A 17,209-nucleotide genomic window follows, 5' to 3' on the forward strand; every position below is an offset into this window, starting at 1 on the left:
GAAACCGTTTCCTGATTTTGTCACAGGGAGCTGTTATTGTTTTTTTACCATGGTTCTTATTGTTCCTTGCTCTTGGCTTGGAAATCTCATACCGTAGCACCCGGGCACATACCTGTGGTAGCTTTATTTGTATCGTTTCCTTTTCACGTGTCTGATTCTACCTCTGGCATTATTTCCTTCTTTCTGCCTGCATCTTAGAGTTTTTTTTAAGGTTAATTCCTATAATTGGAATAGGCCTCAAAATGATAAATTGATACAAGTGTGGTGCAGATCACAACAGTGCCAAATGGAAAAACTTCAGTCTGAGATTACTGGAGAGCATAAAATAACTGAATAAATAAGAATCTAATTGAAATATGAACTCTGGACGTTGTCATCTGCATGATGTTTTCAGGCATTAATCACAACCATTTAAAACTGCTGATTATGTTGTTAGATTTTCTTTGGTTTTGTTTCCAGACAAAATAACAGATTTTTTAAAATCAGCATCAAAATGTGCAATTGGGAAGGAAATTCCGGTGCTGACTGAGAGCAGGAGGGATGCAAGACAAGGGCCAGAGACAGTGCACACTTGCTCATCTAGGAGAACCTTTTGTTTTATTATGTTGGTTCACAGTGTCAAAGGCAGATGTTGCTGACATGGCAGAAGAGGCTGAACCTTCCCACCGATATTCTGTTACATTCTGTTGCTGTGTGGCAGATAGCAGCAGAGCGGCACTCTGGCACAATGTTGTCTGATGTGGAAGTGCAGATGAAGTAAAGGTGCATCACTGAATTCCTCCGCACAGAAAAAAAGTGGTGCTCATTGACATTTGTTGATGCTTACTGAATGCTGCTGGAGACCGAACAGTGGCTGTGAGCACAGTGAGGCGGTGGGTGCTGCATTTCAGCAGTGGTGACAGCAACGGTGTGTCACCACTCTCTCTGTTTACAGAGAGAGTGGTGAGGTGTTGGAACAGGCTGCCGAGAGAGGTTGTGGATGCCCCATCCCTAGAGGAGTTCAAGGCCAGATTGCATGGGGCCCTGGACAGCCTGGTCTAGTATTAAATGGGGTGGTTGGTAACCCTGCATGTGGAAGGGGGGTTGGAGATTCATGATTCTTGAGGTCCCTTCCAACCCTGGCCATTCTGTGTGCAGACTGTAACAAGTGAGGCACGCAAGCTCTTGTTCATCACTGGCAAAAATGCACAGCTAATGGTGGTTACTGTGATGAAAAACAGAGTTTTGTATCTGAGGCTTTGCTCTACCACATAGTGTTATTGTGCTCTTCATCTGCTGTAGTTTCTACGGAAATAAATTGGAAGCATTGCCTACAGGGCAATCTATGTGTGTATATATATTCTCCATGAGCGTGCTGTTGCCTAAGAGGTCCCAGCTCCTGGCCGTGGCCTTGTCAGTGTGCTGTCCCTTCATGACATTCTCCATTGCCTGGTGCAGGCAGGGGCAGCTGCAGGTCTTCTCCATCAGCGAGTTGCACGACGTCCGCGCACCGCATTGTCCGTGCTGCCCATGGCAGTGTCAGCGCGTGTGGCTGCTGTCCCACCTCAGCGTGCATACAGGGCTGAGGTGGGGTCCAAGAGCCGTGCAGCCTCTGGCGGCGTGACCGTGCACTGCTCGCAAACGGACTTGAGCCAAATTTCTTATGTGGTCTAAAGAACTGGATTCTTATTAAAGACAAAGTTACCAGAACCTAGTCATCCAACTGCTCTCACATTCAACAGGCACCGCACGCCGTAGCCGCGCCGTTCCCGTGCAACCTCCCCAGCCCCCCGCCGCTCTATGCCGGTGTCCAGGCAACGACGGCGGCGTCACTTCCTGCGGTACCGCCCCTCCCGCCGCAGCCCTCGGGCCGGCTCCGTTCCAAGCTCGGGCTGTTGCGGCGGTCGTGACACGTGGCGCGATAGGGCGGCCCCGCTGGCGCCGGCCCGGCGGGCAGCATGGCCGCGGCGGCCGAAACGGCGGGCGGAGGAGGCAGCAGCCGGCACGAGAAGAGCCTGGGGCTGCTCACCACCAAGTTCGTGTCGCTGCTGCAGGAGGCCAAGGACGGCGTGCTGGACCTCAAAGTGGTGCGAGGGCGGGGTGGCGCAGGACCGCCATGGCCGCTGTGGGGAGGCTGGGGTGGCGCGCAAAGCTGCCGGGAACGGCGGGAGGTTCCGGGCGGCTGTCAGGCTGCGGCCGTGTCCGGGGGCCGGGTCACCTGCCGGGTGCGAAGGGTGGCTGGAGCCGTGGTCCCGTGCAGCCTAACTGGCTTCGGTTGTTTGTTTTCACTTTGCGGTTGCTCTGTTTACTGACTCTGTGAACTGACGCCTACTTAAGGCTGTTTTCGGCCCGTTCCATGCGGGGTGCGAGGTAACAGGGCTCTCTGTGGCGTTGGTGTCGGGAGATTCTCCGGTCGGTGCCGTTCGGCAGTGTGACCTCCGCCCGAGCGCAGGATGAAGAAGAAGGAGGTGGCATGAGAGCGGTGTTGGTCGGGCTGACGATAAACAGCTCGATGCCTTGGTTACTTGAGTCCTTTCAGGACAGCTGACCGCGTTCTTTGGCTCTGTTAGCAGGCTCTCAGAGAGAAGGTGCCCTTGGATACTTTTCGCTCATTGCTGTTCAGAGAGAGCTCTTTAACAATGTTACAGTGGAAAGTGAAACTTGTCAGTGAGCTAGGAGGGGTCCTGGAGGTGTTACATTCCAGCTGGGCACTCAGGTGGGTGCACCTGTTTGTCGTTCACCTCTGTGTGGAAGGAGTTCTCCCACCCAGGGGAAGTGGCAGCACATATGGTCAGGGGAAGGTAAACAGGCACTGCAGAAATGACAAATATAAAAATATTCTGAAAGAATATAAGGTTAGGTAGAGGGAAACAAGCTCAGGGCTTCTGTTGGAAACTGGTTTCTAAATGACAGGATAGAGTTTGTTTTAAGTAAGCACTAACCGAAGAGAACAAAATGCTGGGACTTTCATAAGCAATTAGTCAAAATGTACATTTTTTGTAATCCGGTGTTTCTCATAAGTGAGTCACATGTGTAGGGAAAAGTGAAAAGCAGCATTCATACCCTGCTGGTGTGCTCAGGGAAATGAGGGACAGAGTGCTCCTGGAGTGAAACAGTGTTTTCCAAAAGATGGTTCATTCATTGAAAGTTTTTTTGTTGTTGTATTTACTCATGTTGACCACCTGAGTAATATTTCTATACCAAATTACTAAGAACATCATGAAGAAAACAGGGTTTGGAAACTCCAAGTGTACTTTGTGATTTATCAATGGAGGAAGAACATTTCCTGGTGATCTTTGGGTACCTCTGTAGCTGGCCATCTGTGAAGGAGCCCTAGGGGACACAGGTGCTGATCCCGTGCAAGTTGTTGCTCCTCACTCCAGCTGCAGGAAGCCCCAGCAGTTGTGTGTTGAACTTTGGAAGTGTTATAGTGCTGACCGCTTCTCTGCTAATGCCTGACAAATTATGGGAGGGAGGATTGTCTTGAGATTAAATCCTACAGGGCTCATTTTAAAAATCAAGCAGCTCTTCCAGAATAATTGCGTAGTAGTCCCTGAATAATCCTGTGTACGTAAACGTTGTTAAGGAGGTAAGCTTAAAATGTCAAGGGATGAGATGGAAGGGAAAGAAAGAAAGCTCCTCTGTTCAGAAATCCAGCATTTGCAGGGAATGGATAAATACAGAAAGATCACAATGAGCGAATAAAGTCTATGCCACCTGAAATGACACCCAGAACACAGTGTGTTCCTTCTCTTCGGCAGCGTACTCTGGCTTCCACCTTGATTCCAAGTAGGCTTGGCTTGTAGCAAAATGGCATCCCTGCCTGTTTAATCAATGGATATACAGATGTATATAGTCAATAGATATACAGATGGGGGTGTGTGTGTTTTGTGTGTGTGTGTGTGTGTGTGTGTGTGTGTGTGTGTGTGTGTGTGTGTGTGTGTGTGTGTGTGTGTGTGTGTGTGTGTGTGTGTGTGTGTGTGTGTGTGTGTGTGTGTGTGTGTGTGTCCAGGAGCTTGGCTAATATAATTTATATTGGAGAAATGAGAGAAAGTCACTTACCCTGTCCTGGGCTCGCAAGATGAACTCCTGATGGAGCAGATCTCCAGAGAGATCCTTCCCTACTGGCAGTCAGCTCTTAAATGGGTCTAGGAGAGGTGGAGCCAGGCTCCACCCCTTCCTGCAGCACAGGTGAATTGCCTTCACCTGTGCTCCCATGGCTGACTCATTGCTCACCTCAGGTGATCAATCAAAGGTTCAGGCTGTGATTCAGCAGCCCCATACACCTGCCATACTCGGCGTCAAATAGTATTTCTGCTCAACAGTGCAAAGCATTGAGTACCCTAAAATTTGTTTGCTTGTCGCTAAAGTTTATTCCACGGCAAGAGACAGAAAGCATTGCAAATGTGGGGACAGGAAGGGACTTGGGATTTGAAACTATGATGGAATTTTTTTGTCTCTGGAAAGTCCAAATCAGTGGAGTCCTAAAACCTAAGCAACAAGAATAAACAAACAGTACCAACAAAGACGAAATTTCCAACTGAAAAACTTAGCCTCTGATCTCTGAAGCGCCTACCTGATGGGAAATCAAAAGGAAGATGGGGAAGAGATTGCCCTGCTACATTGTGCTGTTTCTATACCACAAAGAAAGTTCCCGATGTCCACTGCCATCCCCTTGCATGAAGTTTCTTTAAAGGGAAACGTCTCTGATATGATCTAAACCTCTTTCCTTGTCCCTGATTGAACCAAAACCTGGGGGAAAAAAAAAAAAAAAAAAAAAGAAAAAAAAAGTGCAGAAAGCAAAGTATTATCAGAAAGTGCACATCTAGGAAGGCTTCGCATCAGGTACAAAAGAATCCTCATGGACAGAATTATGAATGATCAAGCAGTTTCCTCTGACTTACAATTTCCTCTGCTGTCAATAACATGATGTGACAGCACATACAAACACACCATAGCTGGTCTGGGTCAGAAAGGGAAGTGATGGTGGCTGCCAGTGTTGGCTGGTGTTCTGGCAGCTCTGAATGCTACTGAGGCTGTTTCCTACCACTCGTCACATGGCAAGATGACTTACAGGACAATGTTGGCTTACAGTCTTGCAGCTCTCCTTCTGTCAGCTACTTCAAGAAATTACACCATCCTCCCATATCCCAGCAGTTAGGGGATAATAAATTCAACATGCTGTTGGCTTCAGATACTTGTTTTGTTGCAGTGCTGCCATCTTCCTCCTTCCCTTCTGTTTTGTGCCTTGTAGAAGGAGTGCTGTTAGGTGGTGCAGATACCAATGACAGTGCTGGCAGTTCATGTGAGCACTCCTCCCGGGAGAAAGTGGCTTGCTGGCCTTGCCTCATGTGACTTCTCTCACTGTCAGGAGGCCACACTTGCATGCCACTTGAAGCAGATGCTAAACTTCTGAATTTATCATTGAGCATCCTATTCTTGAAGGAAGAATTGTTTCTAAAGGGCAACAGTTCAAGCCAATTATTACTTGGCATTCTTTTCGGGAGAATGGGTTAGAATGTCTGTTGTTTGCCTCAAGTTGCTGATATTACTGATATGCTCTTGTCTCCACAGGCTGCTGATGCCCTTGCCGTAAGGCAGAAGAGAAGGATCTATGATATCACCAATGTTTTAGAAGGGATTGATCTCATTGAGAAGAAGTCAAAAAACAGCATTCAGTGGAAGTAAGCTTTGTCAATTCTTCATTTCTTACTGTGCTTGGGAGCAACGCAAACTCCCTCCATCAATTTTTCCTGACTAGTTAACATAGGATGAAGTTAATGTTACTCTCAGAAATGAGCAATACAACATTTCAAAATGACATCCAAGTTACAAATGAATATCTTTTGTCTTTCCTTTAATTTGCATCCTTGATACATAGATTCAAGTTTAAAAGCTGTAGGAGAGATACTTTCAGAAAACTTGAATTGCTACTTTCTACTTATCACTCACTCCCTGAATCCGGAGAGGTGTTGGGGAACAGTATTTCCACCTACCCACCCCTCTTAATTATTTTCTCTGGTTACTGAATATGAAAGGGTAACTGAAGTGTTAAGAGAGAAGGAGGGGAAAAGAGAGCTGTGAACCGTCTCTAATATGGAAAAGCAACATTCTGAAAGAATATAAGGTTAGGTAAAGTCTAAATCTGATCTAATTTTTAAAATGCTCATTTTTCCCATAAAATGCTGCTGGGAGAATAAATTTCCTTCATAATGAAATTTAGAAGATTTTTCAAATTATTGAGAACATACTTAGGAAGTGTTTTTTTAGATTTTCACTATTTGTGGTTTCATGAATCTTTATACTTTTTTTTTTTTTTTTAAGAGGAGTAGGTGCTGGCTGCAATACAAAAGAAGTTGTGGACAGGCTGAGGTATCTTGAAGCTGAAATTGAAGACCTAGAGCTAAAAGAAAAAGAATTGGATCAGCAGAAACTGTGGCTACAGCAAAGCATCAAGAATGTTATGGATGATTCTACAAATCACCAATATCCTTTTCAAGAAATGGTGTGCATCTGGGAACAAGAATTAAAACGGCAATTAAAGCATAGGTAAAGGGTGAAACATGCTGTAATCCATTTCATCCAGAAGCAAAGGCTAAGGAAGACTATTTTTTTTTTCTCTCTCTCTTCAGGTTTTGGTTCAATAAGAGTATAAATGATGTTTGCATGTATTTTTAAGCTCTGTGATTGTACAAATGGTAAACTGAAAATAATCTAGCATATGTATGTATTGCAGTAATTTTTAAGTCCACAGTATAATCCTGATATCTGGTTTTAAATTGATTGTACTGCCATTAGGCACTTGGATTTACACCTTCTTAGCTGTATTTTACATGAATCTCCCCCCTACTCTCCCCATCTTTTACTTTCTTCTCTTGAAAAGTTAAAGCTATCACCCAAAGATAAATTGAGTTGAGTTGAGATCTGAAGCTTGTTAGATTCAGAACAGGAAAAATATCCCATGTGTAAATACCCCATAAGCAGAAAGGTCCAGCCATATTTCTTATAATGTGTTTATCTGTCTTGCAAGATACTGTGCAAAACAGACACATCTGAACTTTAGAGCAGGAAAATGCCCTTCTTATTGATAGTACCAGTGATAAGTACTTAACATTACTTGCAATTGCTCTGTAGAAACTATACCTATAAAATTTTGTAGTAAAGGAGATTTAAGCAAGATACGAAGAGAAACGTGCCATGGGAGAGTTAACAGTGGAATTAATCCCCCAGGGTAGAGGTTGGAATATCCATCGCTGGATGTTTTCCAGAACAGGAGAGGCAAACAACTGTCTGGAATGTCTTAATAATTGATCCTACCTTGAGGCAGGGGAATGAGTCTGCAGATGAACTCTCAAGTCTCCTCTAGCGGTCTTTTTGTGTGATTTTTTTTTTTTTTTTTTTGGACATCCTGATACACTGTTGAATTATATAGTGTGAAGTTAACGAGGTAAATGGTGTTCTTAAAAACAAGATTTTACATGTTTTCTGTTTGAAAAGAATTCTCATTCAAGCTATTCAGCTCCTTCTCTTTTGGTATTTTCTTCACGCATATAGATACATTTTTCTAACAGTTCAGAACTGTGTTATTTTTAAAATAGCCATTCTGAACATCATAAATCAAGCCTTGATTACACCTCTGAGTAGCAGCAGTAAGCTTAGGCTTGGTTTGGACAAACTTCTTTTTAAAGGCATCAAATACCAGTTTCACATTGCTTTAAGAAAAATGTTCCTTGACATAAATTACATTTTCATATGTCACCCATGAAGATATCTGTAACTGTTTCAATGGTGAGTTGCTCCTACGCTGTATCTCATGAAATAAGGGATTTCCTGATCTTCTTGAAACTCAACTTGATAACTAACCTGCCTTTCCCTGCAAGTATTTTGTGTTCAGAATAAATATTCAACAGTGGTCAGAAATAAACAGATACATTTTCTACTGTTCATGACCCTCAGGTTCTAGTGTAGTTATAGTCACAGACTGTATGGAATGGAAGTTCAGCTGTTTGAGAGTGCTGGTTTTGGATGTCTTTTTCTCCGTTCACACTTTGCAGGAGTTTGCCTCTGACCCTGACAGAACCAGGGACAGGGCTTGCAAGTCTGTCTCATCTGAAGGCCAGCCATGCTAGATTTCTTTGTTTTCTGATGACAGCTTGAGTCAGAAGGAATTCCTTGTAACGTTACATGGGCTGGAGTTCAAAGATGGGACATTGCTACTAAACAAGAAAGATTCTTTCTGTACAGGAAGTTTGAACAAATTGCCAAGAATTGCTGGCAAAAATTATTTCCCTTGTACCCTTTCTGGATCCTGAGTTACTCAAGGGAGTATTGTTGTTCAGCCTCACCTGAGCTGAAAACCAACTGTTTGCCACAAGGAAGGTTGGGTTTCATTTTAAATAAAAATGTAACATTAGACAGCTGCTGTGGAGTTTTACAAAACAGCTTTTACAAAAGCTGTTGCTAAGAAGAATTAGTTGTTAATATGTAGGAGGTGTTTAAGACACCACTCACATTGTACTTGGTGTAAAATATATCTCAAGTGGCAGGGAAAAAAAGCATCATTCCAAGTAATGGATGAAGGCGAACTGATATGTCCTAACTTTAAGAATTTGCAATGCACATAGTAAGCTACAGGTGAGTGTTACGGTCACCTGTTACATCTGAGTTGGATGTGCTGCAGAAGTTCTAAGCACTAAGGTATTTGAAAATGCTGACATTGAAGACAACAACTGAAATGTTTTTATGCTTTCCTGTGTCACCTGTTCTCAGAGCAATTAAGTAAGCTGTATGAAAGAGATGCTTTTGCTGAGAAGGAAGCTAGTTAAATATTGGGTTTTGGATCTTACAGGGACCATGCAAATCCCATCTTAAGTGTATTTGTGCTAGAATTATGCAGTATTTTGAGTAGTTTTAGAGAATTATTCTATCTTATTTGAGTGGATATCATGTGAGATGTACGAAAAATACACACAGTTAACACTTTCTTAAAAATTGCTATTTAACCAGGAGACACACTTCTAGCAATTCAAGCACCTTGTGGTACACAGTTAGAAGTACCTATACCCGAAATGGTATGTACTGGTTTCTTGTTTACCTGAGTGCTGTAGGGGGACAGTGGAAAAGAAGAGATATACTGTAGCTGAGGATTTTTCTCTGGCTGTAATGAGAGAGGAAGGAAAAATATTAAGCTAGTCTTAGTTGAGGATGGAGGTGTTGAGTGGGAAAGTGTTGTTTGCTTTTTTTTGTTTGTTTGTTTGTTTTCAGCACACCTAAGTCTATGTATACAAATGAGAAACTAATGATAACTCGTCTTATATTGGAAACAAGATATAATATTTGGTTTCTTTGTCCTTTCTTCTCCCTAAATCTTAAAGTTGACAGCCTTGCAGTTTAGGCATAACTGCCTTGAATTCCCTTGAGAACTTAATAGCAGTAACTTTTGTGCGTCAAATTTCAAATGTATTGTATTGCTAAATCAGAACTTCTATGAAAATGCCTTTTAGATTTATGTGTAGGTGTGGTTTAGATGCTGTTCATGTTTAGTCACATAGTAATATACTGAATAGAGAAATACACTGCAGATTTCTTTTTAGCTGAAGGGTAAAAAGACTGGGCAGGATTAGAGAAGGAGGCCGTATTACTTAACTGTCAATCTTTAATTTTTTTTTTTTTTTTTAATTGCATTGGTCTGTTTTAAATAGGGTTGATACCTTACGTAGTTGGGAAAGTGTTGCATGAAGCAGGTCAGACACAATGCTTTTAGAGTGGTGAAACTCACAGAAGTTTCAGAAGCTATTTTTAACGAGGCTAAGCACAATCTGATATCAGAAGAGCATCCAAAGCTAGGACCATGAAGCTGGTCTAGTGATCCTGGGTCTTTGTTCATCTGTGCTGAAAACAGTTCAGGCAATGGTATGGTTCCCTGTGTGGTGAAAGCAGTTGTGATGCAGCTTTTTTGACTTTTTGTTGAGGACAAAAGCAGATGATTTAGTATTCCATCAGCAACTTCAAATGGGATTCATTTACTTTGGTTCCCTCCCCTCAGGCTCCTTTCCCACTTTCCTCATCTTCATTTTTTTTCTGGAACATACTTGCTGAAAACCTGTTTGATGAATTAGCCTAGCAAAAAGAATGCCTAACAAATCAGCTAAGAAATTGTTTCTACTGGCTCACTGTTCACTTGGTCTGAGTACAAACTTAATTATTGTGGCATGGCTGGTCCCAACTAAGATGGTTCTGAAGCTCCATTTAAGAGGAAGAAATCTAAAAGTATATAAATCTTTTATCTGTTTTGTTACTGATAAGATGTCGCCCTACTGCAGGTTTCATGTAACTTGAATTCAGAACTTAGTTAAGCCCTTAAAGTGTTGTGCATTTGTGTCTTGTGTAACTGTTCTGGTCAGGTAAATGCATAACAGAATTATTATCTGTTTCCTATCAGATCGCTTATATTTATTTTAAATATTTGTTTCCTGTCTGAATATGATTTGATAAGTTTGACAATTAACATTTCTTTCTAGCATTTTAACTAGAAGAGTACTATATCTTCTGGGAGGTAAAAAGTACATCGAGAATTCTGTTTAAATATCTTCATTTGTTACTATGGGAAATAAGTCTATGCAATCACTATTTTTGGTACAGTTCCAAATTCTGTGGGAATTATAACTTTCTTAATACACCATCTCTACAGGGCCAGAATGGACAGAAGAAATACCAGATCAATCTTAAAAGTAGTTCAGGACCTATCCATGTACTGCTTATAAACAGAGAATCAAATTCCTCCAAGCCCATGGTGTTTCCAGTTCCTCCACCTGATGACCTTGCACAAACCCCCTCTCAGCCTGCAGCTCCAGTGATTCCCCTTAAACCTACTCCAGCTACTGAAAATCCACCAGAACATGGCCTTAACCAGGAACAACAGTTGCCAGAAACAACAGTGGACACACGGTCAGGTGGGTCTGAATTATTTTTCCACCTAAGATGGGTGGAGAAGGGCTTAGGGGGAAGAAACAGAGATGGTGATAGATAGAAGAAAGGCAATTTACATAACATGGCAAATGTCTGTTAAGAAACTATCCCAAGGGGCTTACTAACAGCTTTCAAGAGGTTCTTCCTCTTCTGTACCCTGATTGATTAAACAGATTTTCCCCTTGTAGCTTATTGTCTTATATCAAACAGGTTTTGCATGTGATCCTGGTTGAAACATCTGAGATGTTTCTCCAGAATGCAGGGTGGAATGAAATTGTCAGCATTAGATGGGAGTACATGATTTGAACACTTACCTTTTTGTGAAGGAGATGGTACAGGCACCTGTTCCAGCTTTTGTGCCAAGGTCACTTACTTTCTTCCACATAGCCACAATGAGAGACTGCCTGAATATCTGGTATTTTTTTTTTTTTAAATTGTAATTGTAGGACAATATGGAAATATTTAAGAAAATGTTGCCACCATTACAGTCTACGTTTCTGAGGGATCCTGATAAAATTGAGTTTGTGAAGATTCTTCTTACCTCAACCCAGACATTAGCTGTGTTGTCCTCAAGAGAGAAAGTCAGGTGCAGGTCTTTTACATTCCTTTTTACAGTAATAGATTTTATAATGTGCTTTTCTGTCCTTGTAGAAAGCAGTTTGCAGCAGAACAGTACAACTCCAGCAACTCCTTATTCTAGCCTTCCAGACTCAGTGTTGTACCCCAGCCTTTCAGGAGATGTCGCCCAAGCTACAGCGAGCTCCAATGACTATCAGGCTTTGCTCCCTTTGGATGTTAACTGTATCCTCAAGCCAAATTCATTTGACATAGGAAAGATGGAGGAACCCACAGGTAGGAAGAAACAGTTGCTATTCAGTGTTTTTGTTGTTTCCTGAGCCATTCTTTTTGCCAAGCTACCAATGAGTTACAAGGAGCGAAGGATTAAGGCTTTTCCCACAGAGGAAATGACAGGCCTTTGTTTATCTCCTACTGAAGCCACAGAGCCAATTCTGGGTAGCAAGCTCATTTTGAGCAAAATACCTTTCTTTGCTATGAAATAAGCTACTCATTGCACATGGCTTTAGGGTTATAAGAGATTGACTGTGCAGCTTGAGGAGAGCATGAGAAATTTATCAGGAAAAACTGAAGAATAAAAACAGGAATATATTTTAGATATCTATACAGCACGCTGTCTCCACAGCTTCTAGCGTGTGCATGTGAGCCATACTGTACTTTACAGTTCAGTGTTGTAATGCAGAGAATCTACTGACTGCAATAAACACATTTCCTGTTTTCACAGGAAATATTGGTGGGGATATTATTGACGAACTTATGTCCTCTGATGGTAAGTATTTAGCATCCTTGCTTGCAGATATTAAAAAAGTAGCAGCATGGTTTTTATATGAACAGCACTCTTGGTAGGTGTCTTAAATCTCATATCAAGAGCCAGTATGATACTACTTCTTTCCCCTGTACTGCCTCTTCTATCTTTGTCATTCTCATCTTCGCACCCCTGTCTGTTCCCTGCAACGCTTTTATTTAACAGTCAAAAGATGAAAGCCTTAATCCAGCAAGAACTTACATGCACGAGTAACTGAAGAGTACTTAATTTGAGAATAATAAAGAACAGGTTGATGACTCGAGTGCTGCCTTAAAAAAAAAAAACAACAACAACAACAACAACAACAAAAAAAAACTTGTTTAATTCTGTTCTGCCTCAGGCCTCTTCCGTAAGCTTTGAGCAGATATTTCAGAGCATATTTACATGCCTGCATACAGATTGATACTTGGCCAGGTCTCTTACACTGGCAGAACAAATACAACCCTTTTCTGGTCTTGCATCTCCTTGGCCATATGTATGCAGAACTGAGCCACAGCTAGTGGTTCCATACACTTCATGACCCCCTGCTGTATCTTACTGAACCCAGCTGGCTTAGTCCTTTTCCCATTTAACTGTGCTGTTTTGTGAACAGCCTGTGTTAATATCTGCTTTTCAAGCAGGCAGACTTGGGGCTTATCTAGAAAGAAACATGCAACTACAAGATCTAAGAGGGAAGCTGGAGTTATATGAACGTGACAATAAAATATGTGGATAAAACGGAAATACTCTCAAATTTTAGAACAGCTACAACGTGCCCAACTCATCTGCATTAGTCTTCCTGAGGTACAGCATGAGGACTGAGGCTTCTCCTCCTGCATTACCCAAAAAGGGCTTCAAGTCCATGCATGAAATGCAGTGCAGAGAAGCTGGCAGCTTCCGTTTTTCTTCTGTAAAATAGGGATAATATTAATTTCTTTATCTAGAATAAATATCTGAAGACTAATACATACAATATTGTTACAGGAAGGAGATAAATATAAGTAATGGCTTTTTGACAGAATTTTCAAAAGCTGCTTAGGAGTTCCTTTGCTGCAAAAGGAGAGAGTAGGTCCATACTTCACAGCTTTCACTCCACCCCCAGCAAATTTATGTGAGATACTAAGAACAAAGGTGTAGACATGTCACTTACTGCCTTAGTTTGAAGGCAATACACGTACTTACAGTATGTGTCCTAGCATGCTTGTGAGATTATCAAGACAATATTTTACATAAGACTAGCCCTGGCACTGGTGATGATGAACATAGTGGATTATGAGATAGGACTGATATTCCAAAAGTGTTCTAACTTAAACTAAACTATTCCTGCTTTACAGTTTTTCCTCTCTTACGACTCTCTCCTACTCCTGGAGATGACTACAACTTTAACCTGGATGATAATGAAGGAGTCTGTGATCTCTTTGATGTGCAGATACTAAATTATTAGATATTGTGTCAACCAGACTACTTATCTACCTCTAACGATAACATTCTAGACTTCTTCATAACCTAAGTATTTGAATAATGAATGTATAACTTCTTAGTTCACTGACTCTGGGAGTATATTTCCTTTTGCTTCCTTTAACTACTTCACAAAACAAATCTAACCACCAGAAAAAAGGGCTTTTTATCAGAATCTTGGCACATTTTTCACCTGAGTGTCTTTTGTGTAATCCAATGATTTTGGAGTTTTCTAAGGAAAGCAAAAATGCTTTATAGCCTTCTGATCATTTTTTTTTTTTCAAAAATGATTAGGCTTTTCTCATAGTTACCAGCATTTTCTTTGAAGCTTTACTGCCAAGAAGCTGTCAATATTTTATAACGTTCCCATCAAATTTGAAACTTCCACTGCCAAGCTGAAAAGTGAAGGATATCAACTTGAGTTATGCTTAATTGTTTCAGTGAACCAATTTTGTGAAGTGCCTTCTGTTTTAGCACTTTAAGTTTCTCACACTGACTTCTGACATTCCACTTTCCTAGATGATAGGAAAGGTCTGTTTGTAGTTTGTATTAAAGTGTGCCAATACTTGTATATTAACAAGATTTTTTTAATAAAATTTTACAAACAAAGCCTGTGTGACCTTCAATTCTTGGAATCTCTTCATCATCCGTTATGCATTACAGCTGTGATAATAGACTTGTGGCAGCATCCACATTTGCTGGTTCCTCTTCTGAAGGTGTAGTCACCTTATAAAAGAAAAGTTTCAGTTTAAAGTACAGATCAATTTATTTTTATGTTTGGGGGAGAAAAAAAAGGAAAAAAAAAAAAATAAAACAACCAGCCAACAATTTATGCTGCAAGTGCAAGACAAAGTGTCACATCAGTAATGTGCATAGCCCAGGGGAAAGAGGCACACCTTTTAGTTCAGGGAATACTTAGGATAGCACAATCTTGAAACAGAGATGAAACATACTATTGCTTTACACCCCAAGTGGTCAAATTGAATCTTATGTCATATACAGCCCTACTAGTGCAGAAGTAGTGGGACAGTCCAAGACCCAGCCATGTGCAATAGCAAACTAGCAGCAGTAGGGCTGCTGGCACCAACAGCCTTGCTTGGCCTCGTGCTGTGCCAGCAGCACTATCAAGTGTGCTTCCTTTCTTCTTCAGCCTCACCCTGGGGTATTTGGCAATTGTTCTGTTGCTCCCAGCCACACAGAAACTTGATGACCCCAGGCACAGCACTCAGTCTTGTCCAGTTCCCTCTACTTCCCCACCAGCCAGGGTGGGTTCACCTGTACTCTGTACAATCCCATTGCCCTTTTGTCCCCCTAGCATAATAGTTATAGGACGCTTGACAATGCCAGCCAGATTTCAGCATTACCCTGCAACTGAAGTTAATAAAGCTGGCTTTGTCATTTTAAAGCCACTACAAGAATTGTCAGCAGCTTTTGTGTCAGAATATAATGCTTTCAAAATGTACATCCCTTTCACTTCCCTCCTCAGATTTTCACAAAGAGAAATTACCTGCTGGTTCTTTGGAGGTTCTGCTGCAGTACCTTTCGATAGTTGCTGTACTTCTTTCTGAATTTCAGCAAAAGCTTTATTTATCTTGCTCACTTTGTCAGCATTTGCAATGTTTATCTGCAGGGAGAAAAAAAACCAGCACACATTGGTGTTCTAAACTGAAATTGCACTGGCATCATTTTTGTACAACTGTTAACTAGCTAATGTTATATGCATATCTTACAACGTTACAGTAGGAATGTTTTTATACTAGAATTTTGATTGTCAATTATATTGCTGAGTCATGTACAGATGTTGTAATAATTGCAGAATTCTGAAAGTGGTCAGACTTGCCGTGCTGGGAAAGGGGCTCACACCGACCCACCACACTCTGGGCAGGATCTTGGCCATACAACAGCACTTCACATTGCACCTGTTCCAGGAGCATGCCACACATCCCAAACTGCAGGCTGTCTCCTGCTGTTCCAAAGGCTTTCATTCACATCTCAACAATTTACATAGGCAGAAGCAAACTCTGAACTGTTACACATATTTATGCCTTTTGCCTTGAAAGCTGCTGTAATTTCAGAGCATAGAGACATTAACAATAATTCTGTTCGTTCCTGAGACAGCAGCCAAGAGGATCAGCAGTAAGAAAGTGGGGGCATGAGGCCAATAAAACAATCTGTTTAGATTAGAGGTTATTTGATAATAAACTATAGGGTGACTCAAGAAATATAGGTTCAGCTCCTAGCTCAAATTAGAGTATATGGGGCTGTGGGCAATTCAATTTATACAGGCCTTCTGTTTTCCATGAGAGCCAATTGGCAGCTCCCAGCTTCAGCAGTGCTGACAGTGTGTTCGGGTACCAAATACCCTTTGCACTCAGGCAGGGACTGCTCTGCAGATCAAGGCTCTGCAGCTGGGATGCGTGTCTGCATCAAAAGCTGTTTGGATAGTTATTACAGAGTCTCATCTATTGAGGAACAAACCCATTTAAACACATTTTTTTGAGCATTTTTACAATACTGCTTAAAGACACGTAAATCCCCAAAGGCTTAATGAATTAAAGAATACAGCTTCAAACACACAGAATAAAATTTTACTCTTAATAAGCTGCTGAGTTCTCATGAAGATGCTTTTAAGCCTGTTCCTCCTTTTATTATACAGAGCCCTTTAGACTAAGTGCAGATTTCACACCAGCAATGTGAAATTGTTTCGGGGCTCCCTGTTTATTTCCACAGTTTGTTGTGTTCCTGTCTGTCAGCCAGCTTAACCTGTCAGGTGGCTTTCTCAGTCTAAACCTCCTCTCTTTTAGCTGGAACCCATTTCCTCTTGTCTAACCACCACAGACCCTGCTGAAGTGTCTTTCCCCCTCTTTCCTGTAGCTCCCCTTTAGATACTGACAGGCCGCTCTCAGGTCACCTCACAGCCTTCCCTTCTCCAGGCTGAGCAGCCCCAGCTCTCTCAGCCTGTCCTTATAGCAGATATGTTCCATCCGTGGATCATTTTTGCGGCCCTCCGGACATGTTCCAGCAGGCCCACGTCCCTCCTGCACCGAGCTCTCCCCACCCGGACGCAGCACTCCGGCCGTTCTCCCATCGCAGCGCAGTGAGGCAGATCACCTCGCCCCGCTGCCCGCGCGACTTTCGATGCAGCCCAGAAGAACCACGGCCGCGGCCGCGACCTCAGCACGCGCAAACCCGCAGCCCTGGGGAAACCGCGGAGCGGCTCAGCCCCCGCCGGCTCCCGCTCACCTTCTTCAGCCCGGAGGTGACGGGCCGCGCCCGGCCCTTCCCGCGGGCCTTCCCGGCGGCAGCGCCGCGGGCGATAGCGAAGACGTTGGCCGCCTTCGCCGCCTTCCGCGCCCGGTTCTTCCCCATGGCCGCCGCCGCGAGAAGCCGGCGCGCGCCTGACGTCACGACTGAGCGCCGGGGGAAGCCCTGACGTCACCGGCC

At 42.6% G+C, this 17,209-nt stretch overlaps 2 protein-coding genes across 2 annotated transcripts; one reads left to right on the top strand and one right to left on the bottom strand.

The window, feature by feature from the left end:
* Positions 1-1,786: 1,786 nt before the first annotated feature.
* E2F5 (E2F transcription factor 5) lies at positions 1,787-14,374 on the top strand. The gene is made up of 9 exons (XM_085221360.1): positions 1,787-2,066; positions 5,554-5,663; positions 6,304-6,465; positions 7,724-7,767; positions 8,986-9,050; positions 10,670-10,931; positions 11,599-11,799; positions 12,248-12,292; positions 13,642-14,374. Exons 1-9 carry the CDS (start codon positions 1,938-1,940, stop codon positions 13,749-13,751), a joined length of 1,128 nt encoding a protein of 375 aa, XP_085077486.1. The 5' UTR covers positions 1,787-1,937; the 3' UTR covers positions 13,752-14,374.
* RBIS (ribosomal biogenesis factor) lies at positions 14,332-17,192 on the bottom strand. Its single transcript, XM_085221362.1, has 3 exons — positions 17,009-17,192; positions 15,273-15,389; positions 14,332-14,491 (listed from the first exon to the last, which is right to left on the bottom strand). Exons 1-3 carry the CDS (start codon positions 17,132-17,134, stop codon positions 14,423-14,425), a joined length of 312 nt encoding a protein of 103 aa, XP_085077488.1. The 5' UTR covers positions 17,135-17,192; the 3' UTR covers positions 14,332-14,422.
* Positions 17,193-17,209: the final 17 nt, after the last annotated feature.

The sequence above is a fragment of the Meleagris gallopavo genome, chromosome 3, assembly GCF_905368555.1.
Source record: "Meleagris gallopavo chromosome 3, MGAL_WU_HG_1.1, whole genome shotgun sequence".
NCBI classification, from domain to species: Eukaryota; Metazoa; Chordata; class Aves; order Galliformes; family Phasianidae; genus Meleagris; species Meleagris gallopavo.

What these genes read in the sequence shown, in the direction of transcription:
- E2F5 (XM_085221360.1), top strand. Translation starts at nt 1,938, where the DNA reads ATGGCCGCGGCGGCCGAAACGGCGGGCGGAGGAGGCAGCAGCCGGCAC. An exon ending in TATCTGTAACTGTTTCAATG is followed by an intron (nt 7,768 to 8,985) that starts GTGAGTTGCTCC and finishes CTATTTAACCAG; the next exon opens with GAGACACACTTCTAGCAATT. An exon ending in AACAGTGGACACACGGTCAG is followed by an intron (nt 10,932 to 11,598) that starts GTGGGTCTGAAT and finishes CTGTCCTTGTAG; the next exon opens with AAAGCAGTTTGCAGCAGAAC.
- RBIS (XM_085221362.1), bottom strand. Translation starts at nt 17,134, where the DNA reads ATGGGGAAGAACCGGGCGCGGAAGGCGGCGAAGGCGGCCAACGTCTTC. An exon ending in TCACCTCCGGGCTGAAGAAG is followed by an intron (nt 15,390 to 17,008) that starts GTGAGCGGGAGC and finishes TTCTCCCTGCAG; the next exon opens with ATAAACATTGCAAATGCTGA. An exon ending in AACCTCCAAAGAACCAGCAG is followed by an intron (nt 14,492 to 15,272) that starts GTAATTTCTCTT and finishes TTCTTTTATAAG; the next exon opens with GTGACTACACCTTCAGAAGA.